The sequence below is a fragment of the Ovis canadensis genome, chromosome 23, assembly GCF_042477335.2.
Source record: "Ovis canadensis isolate MfBH-ARS-UI-01 breed Bighorn chromosome 23, ARS-UI_OviCan_v2, whole genome shotgun sequence".
Classification (NCBI taxonomy): domain Eukaryota; kingdom Metazoa; phylum Chordata; class Mammalia; order Artiodactyla; family Bovidae; genus Ovis; species Ovis canadensis.
Window position 1 is genome coordinate 37,529,750 of NC_091267.1, and position 18,210 is coordinate 37,547,959.

The 18,210-nt window shown below is 36.9% G+C and overlaps 1 protein-coding gene across 1 annotated transcript in view; it reads left to right on the forward strand.

Moving 5' to 3' along the window:
* CCDC178 (coiled-coil domain containing 178) overlaps positions 1-9,939 on the forward strand; it is a 171,291-nt gene extending 161,352 nt beyond the window's left edge. The window contains exon 19 of the mRNA XM_069568311.1: positions 9,811-9,939. Within this exon, the coding sequence (XP_069424412.1) occupies positions 9,811-9,939 (129 nt within the window). The remainder of the gene's footprint in view (positions 1-9,810) is intronic.
* Positions 9,940-18,210: the final 8,271 nt, after the last annotated feature.

The window sequence follows — 18,210 nt, forward strand, 5'->3', positions numbered from 1 at the left end:
TATAAGTATTTATGACATTCATGGAGCGTATGAATGCGTATACATTCTTTTCTGTGCATTTTACGTGCACTCTCGTTTTGTCTCTGTACTTCAACTCTGAAGTTTACTGATGGCAGGTTATATTTATTCCAGAGCCATTTTTATGTTTCTAGTGGCAGATATGAAAACAGTTCATTTTGTTTCTGAATAAACATATTTTAAATGTTTACCAGCCACTTCTTTTATAAAAAATAAAATGAAGATATTTCATGTTCTTTTCCTTTAAAAAAAAATCTTGCATATGTTTTAATGGAACTGTAAACCAGTCAGAAAAAAGGAGGGTGTATGATAAAATGTGTTTTTCTAGATCTGAAGTTTTAAGTTTTATTAAGCTATCCATATTACATTTTGATATAAAATATCAGATATACCTTTAGTTAAGTGATTCACATCCCATTTTACATTTCATAATAATTTTTGTTGCATTTAATTGAAATAATAAATACCATGTTTTTTAAAAATATACTTATAAATGTTACTGTTATTTGAGACAAAGTGGGAATTACAAAAATAAACAACTCTACTGTTTTTATTAAAACTATTTCCTGCAAAACTTTATAAAAATTATATGTAATATCATATTTTTATCAAATATTTTGACCCTGTCTATATTAAATTATGATATATATTTTCTACATATTCAATTACTATTTTCCCTTTTAATATTTCAAAGATACTGCTAATATATTTTCAAAAAGATTATTTGGAACAAATATGTGTTGAATAGACATGAATGTGAGTGAATGAACATACCGTCTATAATGCTGTTACTGTGATTCCCTGCTATAAGCAAATCACTAGTAAAAGAATAATCATTTCATTAATCATAGTGCTCATAACATAACATTTTTCCATTTTAAATGTGGCCATTGCATAGAAAAAGATATGTTGGTTTCCTATTTTTTTGTTTTTTCATCTTAAAAATGTGAAAATAATTGGTGCCATCTAGTGGCAGGCAACAAATGCTGCCTCCTTTTGGAGGAGTTCCTGGGAATTGGATGGACTGGAGAAGCTTAAGGTCAAACTCTGCTCTCAAAACAAGAAAGTTTAAGTACTTACTGACTTAAGCATAATTCGCCACCTCATGTTTTATCACAGCAGTGGAAGTATTTGTTTGAATTCTACCACATTTTCCAATTGTACTGGAGCTGAGGACACAGTGGGATCCCAATAATCATTTATTGACTGGCATTTCAGTACTTATATGGAACAATAATAATTATTGAAATGCCAAATCATGTTAGCCAGAGAGAGAGATGAATGGAAAATCCTGTATAAGCAACCTCTAAGTAAATGAAAGCTGTGTTTCTTTTCGTTCAGAGACTGCCTCTGCTTTCCCATTCTGAAGTATACCTACCCCCAGCCATGTGGGAACATCACATAATCTCAAGTTTGTTTCTGAGCACTGATCTCTATCTGAACTTGCTTTGTTCATCCATTTTTACTTCTTTGTTGTCTTCTTAATCCTGCTATAATACGTATTTTTATAAGGACAGGAAATTTTCTGCCACATTCTTCTCTGTATCTTAAAAGTTCAGAACCATGCCTGGCACAAGAGAGGTGCTAAGATCCTCATCGGATGGCTGAATGAATTAAATGGATGAACATATGTTTTGCCGGGGGGGGGGGGGAGGGTAGTTTCGCTGTCCACATGCATGATGATGGCTAAAAGCAGGAACATTTCAGAGATACTTTCCATACTACACCAGACTGATACTTCAGCAAATACTCATATTCATGCTGTGTGCTGGAGAAGGCAATGGCAGCCCACTCCAGTACTCTTGCCAGGAAAATCCTATGGGCGGAGGAGCCTGGTGGGCTACAGTCCATGGGGTTGCTAAGAGTTAGACACAACTGAGCGACTTCACTTTCACTTTTCACTTTCATGCATTGGAGAAGGAAATGGCAACCCACTCCAGTGTTCTTGCCTGGAGAATCCCAGGGATGGGGGAGCCTGGTGGGCTGCTGTCTATGGGGTTGCACAGAGTCGGACACGACTGAAGCGACTTAGCAGCAGCAGCAGCAGCATGCTGTATGCAGAAACTGAATCTCAATCTCTCTCTCTCTCCCATCCTTTCTCTTTAATAATATTCAATACAGAAGAAATTTGCCATCTCTTCTCTTTCTTCTAGGTGACAATGGTTAAACTGTCTGTTTCTAGCAATTAAGGATTCTGCTGAGGATGTCAGTAATGGTTTTCAAATAGCCTTTAATTTATATGAAATTGCCTTTTATCAGCACTCAGATATTTCTTTCTTGTGTATTCACCTTATATGATCAGAAGAGTAGAATTTGAACACAAAAATCTAAAGAGATTGATATAGCTTATCATTAGTGACATTATCTATGATTGTGATCATTTATTGGTGTTAAAGGGGCTTCCCTGGTGGCTCAGTTGGTAAAGAATCTGCCTGCAATGCAGGACACCTGGGTTCAATTGCTGGGCTGGGAAGATCCCCTGGAGGAGGGCATGGTGGCCCACTCCAGTATTCTTGCCTAGAGAATCCCCATGGACAGAGAAGCCTGGCAGACTGCAGTTCATGGGGTCACAAAGTGTTGGATACAACTGAATGACTAAGCACATTGGTGTTAAAGAGTGGAAAGACAACGTACTCCTTCATAGAAAACATAGTCTCATCCCTGTCTAGAAATTGGATGAACTTAAAAATTATAAATATTATGTAAAGCATTCCAAGAAAGAAACAAGCATTATTAGACATCATTGTAAATATGGTGTTATTAATCTGAGGTGTCCCTGCTGGACAAAAGAATTGATCACTATTATGGACCATTTAAGGAATTGCTCATTAAAACACTTTATGAAAGCCACAGTGGAATTAATTGAGGATGTGAGAAAACACACCAAGAATCAGAAATACAAACAGCTAATAAAATGAGAAAAATATACATAAACCTCTGAGAGCATACAGTGAGGTTCTAGAGCTAAATTCGGTCTTTTTCAGTTAGCAATTCCATATCAGATATCTTTAAATGATAGATTTCTTGAGTATCATTGAGTTTTTACTAACTGCCTGTAATTTACAAATGCAGATTGCTTAAGATTAAAATTTATGTATCACATATTCATTAGAGTATGATAGCTAGAGCTACTGATCTTCCTCTTTGCTTCTGGAAAGATCCAAACAAAACTGGAATTTAAAGCATTCTAATTTATTGTGAGCCGTCCTCAAAAGTCCCACTGTCTTTTCTGCATCAGTGCCTTTCTTTGGTGTTGGCTTAGTAGTCTTGCTCTCTCTGTAGTTTAGGGTATGATATGAGGGGTACAGTGAACTACAGTGAATCTGTGGCAGATATGAGCAAATTCCAGACTGAATTCTAGCAGGGACAGTTTCCCAATACTTTGTATGGTTTATTAGTTTTTCTTTTGCTTCATATTTCCCATTCTCAGAAGATACCACTTCCTTTGTCTATTTCTGTTTCAGGTTCAGCGAATAAGTCATTTCTTAACTCTTTCATATGATAAGTTCTTAGGTTGATAGAGAGGCAATGATTCTGTAACTTATTGGATAGCCAGATACAGAAACAGTAAAAATCAGAAACGAATTTATTCTGAGATCATTTTAAAGATTATATGATTTTTTAAATTATTCTATTGATCACTCACCATTTCTTCATGAAACCAGTTTATGAATGCAAATCAAAACCACTCTGATATATCACCTCACATTTATCAGAATGACTTTTATCAAAAATGCAAGAGATAAGTTTTGGTCAGGTTGTGGAGAGAAGGGCACATTTGTACATTGTTGATGGGAGTCCAAACTGGCACAGCCATTCTTGAAAACAGCATGGAGATTTCTCGAAAAGTTAAAAGTAGAAATACCCTATGTCCAGAAATCCCACTTCTCTAATTATATTAGAAGGAAACAAAATCAGTATCTTGAAGAGCTATCTGCACTACCAAGTTCATGGGAGCATCATTCACATAGCCAAGTTGGGAAAATAATAGTGTCTGTTAGTGGATAAATGGATAAAGGAAATGTGAGAAAAATATTTATATGTGTACATACAGTGAATGCTATTCACCAATAAGAAAAAGGAAATCCAGCCATTTGCAACTAGATAGATGAGCCTAGAGGACATTCTGCTAAGTGAAATAAGCCAGACAGAGAAAGAGAAATACTGTGTGATTTCACTATTTGTGGAATATTAAAAAATAAAAGTTGAACTCATAGAAACAGAGGAGAATGATGGTTAGCAGAGGTAAGGGGATGGGTGAAATGGCAGAGATGCTGGTCAAAAATATAAGATCAGTAAGTTCTGAGGATAATGTATAGTATGGTGATTATAATTAACCCTCTTTTGTATACTTGGAATTTATTGAGACAGAATGCATTATCACATGCATACATACAAAGAGAGCTACAAGGTGATGGATGTGTTAATTAATGATTGTAGTAATCATTTCACAATATACATATATCAAATCATAACATTGTACATTTTAAGTGTATATAATTTTATCAATTATACTTCAGTAAAATAAGGGAAAAATAATTTTTTCTTAAATAGCTTTTACTTAACTTGTATGGGGTTATCAAATATTAATATGATCAAGGCCACTTTTCCCCCAGTAGGTAATGTGTGAGCAAATAAATTAATGAAATGTTTTGTTGTTGTTGGGTAGTTGCTAAGCCATGTCTGTCTCTTTTGAGACCCCATGGACTGTAACTCACCAGGCTCCTTGTCCATGGGGATTCTTCAGGCAAGAATACTGGAGTGGGTTGCCATTTCCTCCTCCAATAAAATGTTTAGTTCAAACTAATTATGTTTTTTTGTGACATAAAACTTCCTGTATTTCAGTCTACTTGAATGTTGCTGTCTATTGGTAGTATGCTCAAATTTCCTTCAGGAACTAAGTTGTGAGGTTTACCTCATTTATAGGTCATGTTAAATGATCAATTTGGTCATAATACTTTTTATATAATCACATTTCTCTCCCATGTATTGTTCTAAAGTTAATATTCTCAACCTTTGCTCTTCTCATTAGACTAATCTAATCCATATAGTCAAACTATGGTTTTTCCAGTAGTCATGTATGGATGTGAGATTTGGACTATAAAGAAAGCTGAGCACAGAAGAATTGAAGGTTTTGAACACTGGTGTTGGAGAAGACTCTTGAGGGTCCCTTGGACTGCAAGGAGATCCAACCAGTCCATCCTAAAGGAAATGCATTGGAAGGACTGATGCTGACACTGAAGCTCCAATACTTTGGCCACCTGATGCAAAGAACTAACTCATTAGAAAAGACCCTGATGCTGGGAAAGATGGAAGTCGGGAGAGAAGGGGACGACAGAGGGTGAGATGGTTGGATGGCATCGCCGACTCAATGGACATGAGTTTGAGCAAGCTCCGGGAGTTGGTGATGGACAGGGAGGCCTTGTGTGCCACAGTCCATGGGGTCGCAAAGAGTTGGACACAACTGAGTGACTGAACTGAACTGAATTTTGCATTTTGCTATCAACTATTGTGGCTTACATTTAGATGTGCATTAGTAACCTTTATAGAGCAATACTTAGAATAATTTTGCTTTTTTAATTTATTCTGACTTAGTAATTAATTTATATAATAGTTTTTTTGATTCTTGCTTCTATCAACTTGTTTAATGTTTTCTGTGTTGACATTACCTTTCTATTTTGTCATTATTCCTTTTTTGGTATATTGCATGCGATGGTTTGATTTTTTAATTTTTTTATTTTTTGCCTTTAATAATATAACATGGAGCCATTCTACATTTAGTTATATCATTGCTGTTCAGTTGCTAAGTCTTGTCTGACTCTTTGTGACCCTGTGGACTGCAGCACACCAGGCTTCCCTGTCCTTCACTGTCTCCTGGAGTTTGCTCAAATTCATGTCCATTGAGTTGGTAATGCTATTTAAACTATCTCATCCTCTTTCACTCCCTTCTCTTCCTGCCCTCAATCTTTCACAGCATAACGGGTCTTTTCCAGTGAGTAGGCTCTTCCTATCAGGTGGCCAAAGTATTGGAGCTTCAGCATCAGTGCTTGCAGTGAATATTCAGGGTTGATTTCCTTTAAGATTGATGGCCTGATCTCCTTACTATGCAAGGGACTCTCAAGAGCCTTCTCCAGCACCACAATTCTAAAGCATCAATTCTTCGCTGCTCAGCATTCTTTATGGTCCAGTTCTCACATCCGTGCCTGACTAGTGGGAAAACCATAGCTTTCACTATACAGACTTTTCTAGCAAAGTGATGTCTCTGCTTTTTAATACGCTGTCTAGTTTAGTTTTGTCATAGCTTTCTTCCAAGGAGCAAGTGTCTTTGAATTTCGAGGATGCAGTCCCAGTTGGACTTCCTTGGTGGCTCAGCTGGTAAAGAATCTGCCAGCCATGCAGGAGAGTGGGATTCTATCCCTGGGTCAGGAAGATCCTGTGGAGAAGGGAATAGCCGACTACCCACTCCAGTATTCTTGCCTGGAGAATCCCATGGTCAGAGGATCCAGAGGAGCTATAATCCATAAGGTCACAAAGAGTTGGACACAACTGAGCAACTAACACTTTCACTTTAATTATAATATTGTTTCAAATTTGCATCTAAATGTGCCCTAATATCAGTAATGCTGATAAACTATGAAAGATAGAGCTGAGAATGTAGGTGTGGGATGTGACTTGAAGACCCAGCTGGAAAGTTTACACTTAATTTGTAAAGCAGTGGGAGAGATGAAGAATTTTTGTGCAGTGCAGTGTGCTTAGACATAGGATGTAGCAAGATCAATTCAACAGCATTTTGTAGGATAACATGAAAAGAAATGAATCACAAGTTGCCAATATCAGTTACCAAAAAGTGCATTTATCCTCAGAGAGAAGAGATAAGACACTGATGGATCAGGAACAAGGATTATAGACTTAACAGTGACTGATGTCAAAGTGGATGTGATATGCAAATAAAGGAGCAGACTATATAGGAGGTGGAATGGTATTGGTTGACTTGAAAAAATATGGTAGCATTTATAGGAAAAATGACTTTATGATGATTGACTTACTGAGAAGATGATCTGCTTTGGACAGTGGATACTATGCAAGTGAAAACTAAGAGAAGTGTTGAAATGAAGAAGATTGATGAGTCAGACCCCATGTTGATAGTTGAAGATGTGACAGCTTATGAAACCTTTGATGAAAAGTAGCCCACCAGGCTCCTCTGTCCATGGGATTCTCCAGGCAAGAATACTGGAGTGGGTTGCTGGGCTCTCTTCCAGGGGATCTTCCCAACCCAGGGATTAAACCTAGGGCTCAAACCCACATCTCATATGTCTCCTGCTTTGGCAGGTGGGTTCTTTACCACCAGCGCCACCTGTGTTAGAGAGTATCTGATGATAAAACCTGGATGTGCAGGTTGTCATATTATTATCTGTCTGGGGCTCTGCAGCCCAACTAGAGCTCACTACTCAGAACACAAAGCCTGTCCTTCCAGTCCAGATGCACTAGCCTCAGTCATGAGGTCAGAATTTCACTTCCGCAGGGATCAACAGTGCCAAACTTTGACAAAATGTCGGATTACACGTTCTTAATTTGGCTGTTAGGAGAACATCAGTGGTAGAAAGAGTGACATCAATAGATTGATAAAGACAGGAGATTAAATGTAAAAGTGAAAGTAGAAAAAGCATTGAAAGAAGTTAGAGAAGTCAGTTCTAGAATACTCTTTCAAGAGCTTTGCTAATAAAGGAACTTCTATATCTCTATTTGCTTGCAAATTGTCCCAGGTATGTTTTCCAGCAAAAGATAAAGAGACAAAATTGGGGGAAAGATTGTGTTGAGTGCTGCTTTCTAAGTCACTTCAGTCATGTCCAACTCTTTGTGACCCTATGGACCATAGCCCACCAGGCTCCTCTGTCCATGGGATTCTCCAGGTAAAAATACTGGAGTGGGTAACCATGCCCTGCTCCAAGGGTTTTTCTCAACCCAGGGATTGAATGCGCATTTCTTATGTCTCCTACATTGGCAAGTGGGTTCTTTACCACTAGTACCACCTTTGTAAGGGTGGTGCTTTACATGTTATATAATGCATTTTTGCTTAAATGCTTCATTCCCATTCCAATTTGTGATGCCTTTGAGGAAGAGAACAATGCCTCACTCAGGTGAGCACTTTCAGAGTCCATCACAACTTCTAGGACAGAAGAAGAATTCAATACTCACTGAATGGAATTTCAAATGAAGTGATGTGACTCCTAAAAGAATCAGTGAAAGAGTGACATTTGTATTTCAATTTCCTGTGGAAAAGAAGAAGGACATGGCTATTCCTTCATTCATCCATCTATCCATTTAATTATCCATTTTGAAGTCGTATACTAAGAATCAGAATCTGGGTGAGATTCTGAACATGGTGAATATAGGGTATTCACCTACTCTGTCTCACCAGCTCATTTAGCTTCACAGAGTAGTGGTGAAGAAACAGATATAAGTAAGTTAAAATAAGGTACAAAAAAAAAAAAAGGTACAACAAGTGCTTTTCTTGAATTAAGCATAGAATTCTCTGGAACCCAGGAAGAAGACCTTGAAGGAAATCTGAGAAAGCTTCCTATGATGACAGTAGCAGAGCTGAATCTTGGAGAGTGGGAGCAAGTTAGCCAAGGAAAGAGTACTTAAAATAGTGAAAACAGTAGGAGGAAAGGCTCATGTGAAACATGAGCAGGCATTTAGGGAATGGGAGGTAATGCATTATGTTTGAAAAATCATTGATAAGGAGAGTAAACAAAGCTACCATAGCAGTGGAGGAAAACCCCAGTAAAATTAACAGAGACTTCCACAGGTCTGCCATGGCACACTGTATGGGGCTAATGGGTCAGGGGAGACTGAGACGTTTGATTCCCATCAGCAGTTAAGAGCTGGGAAGTGCCTGAAGTGCTGAGACTGGGCTCTAAAGACTGTCGTCGAAGAGTCTTGTCCCTATACCCCAACATGGTGAGGCACATATCTCTTTTTCTTTGTATTCCATGACATATAGTAGTGGTTGGCAGTCATTGATTGCATGTAATCAGTTGGAGAGGAATGAATGATTTGGATGCAGTGGTGCGTGCTAAGTCGCTTCAGTTGTGTCTCACTTTTTGATACCCTATGAATTGTAGCCCTCCAGGCTCCTCTGTCCATGGGATTCTCCAGGCAAGAATACTGGAGTGGGTTGTCATTTCCTTCTCAGGGGATTTTCCTGACCTAGGGATCAAACCCGCATCTCCTTCATAGCAGGTGAATTCTTTACCACTGAGCTACCAGGGAAGAACTTGATGGTTATTTGGCCAGATAGTGAGGAAAATGATAGACATATATGTTGTTTATTGACAACAGTGGAGTCAGCATCTAATGTAATAGAATATGGACTTAAGAAAAGGCTTGAAACTGGATTAAACCAAATATGAGATACATTTGGAGGAGTTACCTGGAGTCCAGTGCCTGAGTTCTTGTAAGAATCTTGAACCAAAGGAATAAGAGTTTGAATGGTAATATTATTGTGAACTATGAGTATATATGTAAATATATATATATATATCTTACATCAGAAACTTCAAAAAATCTTTAATATAAAGAACAATAGAGAAGAGAATGAATCTTGGGTTGGGAAAGGCAGCAATAGAGAAGCAAAAGGCTGAGAGACTGTAATCAGGAAATGATGGTACCATTCCACATGATAGCACAGTCAGAAGGGTGTCCATGGGTATGAAATGTTAATGGGACGTGGAATTGAAGTTAACTAGATTTGAGTAAGTCCATAAACTCTAAGATTAAAATGTTGGGTAGGTCATCCAGATAGATATTGTAGTAAAACAGAATGATGGAGAACAAGGGATAGACAGGAAGAGAAGATTAAGTCCCCTGGGCCCGAGTCTTCACCCAATGTGGGAAAATGACCAGCAAGTCATGAAATGACAAGGAAGCAGGGTGAGAGAAGGTTGAGGGTTATATTCTTTAATCAAAATAAAATTCAAAACAGGCAGTATTTTTACATAAGCATTGAGGAATAATGATTTGGCAGTGCTAATGGCGAGTTAGAATTATTCTAGCTGCAACTAGACCCTCTAGTATGTGGGGCCTTGGGAAATTAGCATTCTTTATTCAGGCCCAGATTTTGTTAATGCAAACACTTGTTTCTGGAATTGTGCAATGAGAATGAATTGTGATAGGAGCTTGTTTGACAATGAATAGTATTTCCAGAGTTCATACTAGAAACATTTAGATGGGAGTAATGGTTTAGTTCAATAGTCAGTAAATGTTGAATTCCTACTACATCAACTATTCTAGAGGCTGAGAATTCTTCAGATAAAGCGCAGATCTTAACTCTTGGAAGCATAACAGCCTCACAGAGGGGAGAGAATCGCAGCATAATATTAATAGGTTTTGCTAACCAGAGACAGAATCAAAGGAAGAGTGTGTTAAAATACAGCTTTTAAATATTGTCAACTTTCTCCTACTCATCAAAAAAATTTCCAAAAACAAAAAGTGAATTACTGAGGCCACCAAGATTTTATATATTTTTTCACCTATACCATTAATAAAAGCATTAACAAAGTTACATTGTATTTTATGTTATTATAAATATATACTTATATATCATAGTCTGCAATCAAGAACTTTAAAAAGTATCACATAAGATGGCTACACATTGCTGAATAGCATAATATTTATTATTTTTATTTTGGTTGTACATATAAATAAATGAAAGAACCTGAACTGTCCTGTCCATCTTCTTTTAAACTGTATGAATTTTACTTGAGTTGTTACCTTCAGGAAGGTCACCTCTTCCTGCTTTCAGAAAAAATGAGTTTAACGTTTAAACTCATAATGAGTTTAATGAGCATAAATGAGATCTCTATCAGGTTATAATGGTCATAAGCATAGATCTTAGCCCAAAGTGCTCTAGCGCAGCCAGGAAACTGTTTTCATTTACAAAGGTTTCTAATTTGTTTCAGTGTTTGTATCAGTGGCTTTCCTTAGTAAGTATGAGGACCATGAACTCCCATTTAAACTTAGAAATTTTTAATCTGGCCCTGATGCTCTGACAAATACCCCAGATATGACTTATACAGTGTTCTGTAGGGAGCATTGTTAACATTGCCCAAATACCCTTCCTACTGATTTATTTGCTTATAGACAACTTTTATACCTGGCCTTCCAAGGGAGCTGCATGTCTCAAATTTGGGCGCCATGATAATAATAACAGTTTGAGAGAAAATGAAATAGGCTATAAAGAGAGAGGAAATGGAATATACAAACTATTGTGTGGTGTCATGTTCAGTTTCAGTACTATATAAAATAATGAAAATGTTTTTCAATAACCTGTGTCAATTTTTATAATGTGAAACATACTTTGTGGAAAAAGACAATGAATGAACGAAAGCAAAAAATTAGTAGAAATATTTTCCTTTTGACTCAAATTTCTGCATTGTTTTCGTAAGTCCAGACTAGAGTTGAATTCTGAAAAAAGAATAACTATGCTATAACGGATGTTAATTTCTACCTTTGGCAACTTTGAAGTTCCTCTTTCAGGGTTCACGGACAAGGATTATCCTTGATAAAGAACCTAGTGTGGTAGGCAGCAAAGGTTTTATTTTTCGTATCCCCCTTAACCTGAACTTTCCCATAGTCACTCAGTTTTTCAGTTGCCCATCTGGGATTAAAATAGGTGTGGTTTCTGGTATGTGCACGGTCAGTCAGTCATGTCCGACTCTTTATGATCCTATGGACTATAGCCCATCAGGCTCCTCTGTCCATGGGATTCTCCAGCCAAGAATCCTGGAGTGGGTTGGCATTTCCTTCTCCAGGGGATCTTCCCAAACCAGGGATCGAACCTGTGTGTCTTATATCTCTTACACTGGCAGATTCCCTAGGCTTTGTTTATACAAATTGGTAGAATCTTTCAATTCTTTTGATGTCCCTTGTGCATGCTTACAGGTTAAAGGTCACACTTTGTATCTGACCCCTGAATCATCCCAGAACTTGAGTCTGATTGTAAGTCTAGAAGCAATGAGGGTTTAGGGAGTGTGTCTTAAGGACATCAGCATTCCTGTGAAAGGAGTTGATATTGAGAGGTCATGAGATTCTTCATTCAAGAAGAGAGCAGTCTTCTATTGATAGGGGAGGCTGCTAGTGAAGGGAAGCTGGATATGGAGCAGTGGAGAGTACTGACAAGCTGTGTCCACCCATCATTGCCTCTTCCCATCAGTGTATCTGGCTGCAGTAACCTTCTGAAAGGTTTACAACCAGGGCTTCTCCTCCTCCTTCCCGAATCTGTCACCCATTCTTCGTTTGGTTACTTCTAACAGGAAGTTACATAGGGGAAGGTATTCTCGGAGTTTCCAGTTTAACAGTTGAAAATAATATGGTCAAGCAGAAGGTTCAAATATTAAGCTCTGAGCAGTTTTTCTCCTTCAGAGGTGAGGTAGATTAACTTTCTTGAGAATTTATAAAAAGAAAAAATGATCATCTTAAAACTCCAAGGTGAAGCTAAGCAAGGAAACTCAGGGAGCAGTTTTCTACTGATGAAGCAGCATATGGACCAATAGACTTTAATTTCCACTGTCAAGTTTCCGTTCTGTTTTTAAAAGCAGAATTAGAACATTGCCATTTAAAAAAAAGGGGGGAGGGGAGAAAAAAAACCTTTGACAATGTTTCAGTCACTCTACAGGTGAGAAAATCCTGGAAGAGGGCATGGCAACCCTCTCCAGTATTCTTGCTTGAAGAATCCCTTAGACAGAGGAGCCTGGCCGGCTACAGTTCAGAGGGTTGCACAGAGTTGGACACAACTGAAGTGATTTAACGCACACAGGTGAGAAAACGCTCTCTCAGATTGCTAACACACACACTGTGATCAGTGTAACCACATTCCATCTGGACTACACACAGAGGTGTTGGTCTAGGATTGGCTGTCACCATAGAAGACAATCCGGCTGAAATTAAGATAAGTTAAGTAAGTAAAAACAAGCTGCCATTTAAGAGTAAATAACCTGCCAATAAACCAGACTTTATTTTCTTAGGCTCCAAAATCACTGTGTATGGTGACTGCAGCCATGAAATTGAAAGACACTTGCTTCTTAGAAGAAAAGCTATGGCAGGCTAGACAGCATATTAAAAAGCAGAGACACCACTTTGCAAACAAAGGTCCATATAGTTAGAGCTATGGTTTTTCTGTGTACAGATATGAGAGTTGGACCGTAAAGAAGGCTGAGTGCCAAAGAATTGATGCTGGAGAAGACTCTTGAGAGTCCCTTGGACAGCAAGGAGATCAAACCAGTCAATCCTGAAGGAAATCAACCCTGAATATTCATTGGAAGGACTGATGTTGAAGCTCTAATACTTTGAGCCCCAGATGGGAAGAGCCAACTCACAGGAAAAGATCCTGATATTGGGAAAGATTGAAGGCAGGAGGAGAAGGAAGTGACAGAGGATGAGATGGATGAATGGCATTACTGACTCAATGGACATGATTTTGAACAAACTCCTGGAGATAGTGAAGGACAGGGAAGCCAAGTGTGCTGCAGTCCATGGGGTTGCAAAGAGGCAGACACGACTGAGTGACTGAACAACAACAATCAGCCATAAATATATATCTACTTTTTCACTTTGTCTAAGGCAACTTTTTAGATTGAAAATGAAAAGCATTTCCTATTAGAAAGATACATTGATATGTGATTCTAAACATCATGAATGGCAAACCAAGTTTTGTTGTGCATGTATAAATGTAAGCATACTAAGCATTTGGAAACAGGCCTTATCAACTGCAACAGATGTATTTAACTTGAACTTAGTGTGGAACTTGGCACTTATTAGGCAATCAATAAATTCTTACTAGAGGCCCGACTGAGTAGATGAATGATGGCGTCATTGTGAAAGGTCAAAGATGAACACTATAAACCCAGATTTTGTTGTTGTTATTGTTATTATTTTTGTTGTTGGCTAGTGGTTTTATTATTTAAGACTAAACTTACTTTCTCTGTCTAGTGATAATCATTTGGGTGAATCATCAGGGCAGGAAAATAAAGTTGGGAACTACTGATCCATAGGTTTTTTAAAGATAATTTCTATGTAAGATCTTCCTTAAAATTTACAATATAGAGCCCTCTAACTTCTCTGTCTTCATATTGAGGGTGTTTAAGCTTTACTAAATTAAGTGGTTACCAGTTTAGAATTTCTCCTTGTACTAAATGTATCTAAATTTTTCTATGTTGGAAAAATTTATAATGTGTATTCTCTGCATTTGTTTACTGTCGTCCTCCTTTGTAACACCTTTCCACTTTTGGTTTTAACATTATTTTCAAAAAAATTTTTTTTTACTTTCTAGAAGAGGTGATTTATTTCCCCACAGTCTGTGGTTTAATACTATAGCCAATATAAACCAGATATTAGAAAGTATAATATTTGGGAATGCTTTTGTTTTTTCATGTTTGCAGAGATTGAAAGACTGCCTAAATTGTACTCACAGTGTACTCTTATCCCTTTCACCTTTATCTCTTTTCTGCATTTCCTCATTTGTCATGAAAGGTTCTTCACTTATTTGTTCTTTTAAGCAAGACTTTTCCTGTCACACTGTTTACTCTGGGAGAGTTTGGGGTTTTTTCTGCTCCTTCATCCTTGCAAATTTCCTTTTGTATTTCCCACTTTCCCCTTCCCTGCAGTAACTGTGACGGAGGGTGAACCCATCACTCTCAGCCCCTCTTGAGTGACTGCTTCCAACTGCTATGCACCTTTCTGGCAAGGAGGGGGCTAGTGAGTCACAAGTCCTGCAAGCTTAGCCCCAGAGATCTGGTGGGTATTTTTCCAAGGTTGCTGTTTTCTGACTTAAGGGAATACAGACTGTGTCCAACTCTCTGTTTGGATCTTTGGGGTCTGGTGTAAATGCAAATCAACCTTTCTCTTCTGTCTCACTTGAGTGCAACTTGTTACAAGAGGCAGTAATACCACAGTGACCTGATTTCATTAAGTAACTGTGAGCAGGTTAAGTAAACCTGAATGATGGCCACTCTGTTCCTTGAAAGAATATATACTTTTTAATTTGTAATACTTGATGCTGATAACTGGGCATAGTTTTCATCATTTGTTTAGTAAACTAGAAAGTAATTCAATATTACAGAATATACTCTGACTGTATCTAGTTCATCTCTATTGGAAATCTAATTGAGGCCATTGATTCATAAGACAGAATCCTATATGATCCTGGGTCTGTGAAATGCTCCCCCTCAAAAAAAATCATAGACTAGTGTTGGAGAAAGACACAATTGGACTCCATTGGCTACAGCATCTTTCTTTTTTAAACTTACCAGGTTCGTCACTTCCTGATTAATGTAATAATACTAATGGAAGTAATCCATGTATATTTAACTGACTTCTTGTCCATTCTCTTGTTCTATCTTCATTGCTTGCATGTATGCTTCATATTTGAAATAGTCATAGCTTTTGGTTCCTTCTAAGTAGTTATCTTTGTTTATGTTTTGAGTAACACTTTCCCTTTTTTTTTTTGCCTATGTACAACAACATTTTACTATATTTCATAGTTAAATGATAGTGGTGTTCCAAAGTAAATATATTAACAGTACTCTTCAAACTGATATCTACTAATATTATCTTCTGTGAACAAAAGAGAATAATTCTTGACATATTCCATGCTTGTGCACAAGTCATTGACATTTGTGACAGATGGAAAAAGAAATTATCGTATATAGTGAAAACAAATCGAAACCTGCAAATGAGACTTAAGCTGAGAATAACTTACATCTAATAGTTATAATTCAAGCCATAGAAATATCAACAGGTACAGGTTCTAGGTTGGAGTAGAAAACAGAGGGCAGATATGTATTTTAACATAAATGGGATCACTTTAATAAAAAATTAAATAGCAGATGTTAATCCCCCCAAAGTGATTTTTTCATTGAAAATTTGTAACAAGTTCTGTTGCTTCCTAAAGGCTACCTGAACACATCATGAAAATTCTATAGATCGGAGTGCAATGAAGTACAAGTGAGTAATAACCACTGACTAGAGAAACTTGTAGAATAAATCTATTTAATTGCATATTTAAGATGAGCTTCTCTCCTGTGTGGGGGGAACAGAGCCCAGTGCCCTATCGCAAGCCCACCAGTGCCAGTATCAGTGAGCTGTGTGAGTTGTCTCTATGGGTTGTAAATTGGATCCCCTCAGTGACCAGTTAATGTTTTCTGTATTTACGGCAGTATTTCTGTTTTTCACAGCCACCAGGGCACTTTGGCAACATAAAAATTTAAAAATAATTTTTAGCAATCATACCATGCCAATTTTTTATAGTTAAAGGGGCTCATTTAAATTGGAAAACCTGCTAGTCTGAAATTTTCATCTGAAGGATTACCACCAGCCAGAGCTACTTGTCTGATGAGGGTTTCACATGGCTTATCTAATGTGAAATCTCCATGTGGTATATAGTTTCATTAAACGGTGATCAAGAATACATTAGTTCAAAACAAGAAAAGGCAATGGAGCTTAATCCGCCAGGCATCTTGGCGCAACAACTTTAAAAGAGTTATTGAAGTGAAACAATTTGAGAATTAAAAGTCTTCCACTTATACAAGACTCCTGTCAAAAGCTTAAAAGTCAGCCTTTCCATTTGCTGTTTCTGTTTGTATACCAGGAAAAAAATGCCCCTGAAACAATATTTTGAATGTTGTAGAGGCAATAAAATGCATATATCAGTGAAATAACCTAATCCATTAAAAAATAGATTTATCAAGATAGAGAAAATAAAGCAACTGGTAGATAATGCTGAAGTAAACAGAGAAATGAATTCTTTAGAGAGAAAAAGCATGAGAAACAAGTGTCTGTGTGAGATAATGAAAACTGGAAATAATATGGCTTGTATTTGAGTTTTAAAAACAATAGCATTAGCTCCTCCTGTTTGAGAATCGATCATTAAATCAAATGTTCACATTGCAAATATACTATTTGAACATGCATTAGGATATATTTACAATTCATATATGTATCTACAGTGATGTTAATAATTTTACATTTTAATATACAGAAATTAACTATTAAATTATTTTAGAATTGTATTCTTTCTGTACACCATGGCAATATATAATAGAGCAGTAACTATTGAAACAAATATTCATAAGATTAATTTGATGTGTAGTGTTGACACTGATGGGGGAGGCCTTTCGCATAGATTCTTGTGATCCAACTAGTCATTTTCATCCATTAACACTTGATGAAAAATGTATTAGCTTATGTCAGGAAATCTCAAATCCCAGCTTCAAAGATTTGAAAGATTCCTAGGGTGCTTCAGCACAAGGTATAAAGAGTGATATTTTCAAAGTATCACTTCAAATATATTTATAAGAAAGATTCTGAAATTTGTTATAGGACTATGGTTAAAAAGACAAATTTGTCATTTAATTTCTCAAAATTTAATTTTACTTAGTACTTTACAAATATTACAATAGCTTGAATTTAATAGATTGGCTTCTGGAAGTATCTACCACTAAATCTTATTTTTCTACTTGTTATTCAGCTTGGATTTAAAGATACCATAAAGTGCATACTTCCTTACATTTTTCCACCAGCATATTTCAACCTTAATCTTGAAGGAACTGTGTCTAATGGTGTAAAGATATTTCAGGTTATGTGTTATTTAATCTGAGTTCTCTTGTGAAAAGTGATATATTCCATGATAAAAACTGAGAGTTATAAACATTTTTTTTAAATGTCAAGCAATATGTGTCAGCTGTTTTGCATTTTTGCTGTTTTTCTTGCAAGTCACAGTGACACAAACCCCCCAAATTCTGTGGCTTCTTATGTTTCTCTTGTAGATAAGCTTCAAATTTTGAACATTTCTATTGTAGTATAAGATGCTGCAATTATAATACTGCCTTCTTAGCTGATGTGGTATTTGCCACTAAAGAATATTATAGCTTAGGAATTTCATGAGCAGTCCCTTCTTTATCCTGATGTCATTTGCATTTTATATTTTCCTGTTTTGTTGTTGGACAGCTTTTCAAAGAAATTAATAAAGTTCATGTAGTTGGCAGCAAGTATAGCAACACAGAATTTAGGCACTCCCTAAATTCAATCAGAGTTTAGATAAAACACAGACTACATTAATGTATGGGCGCTGTTATAACCTCTATTAATATAGTTGAAAGCCGTCGAGCACCAGTGACTCTCAGAAACATAAAAAAG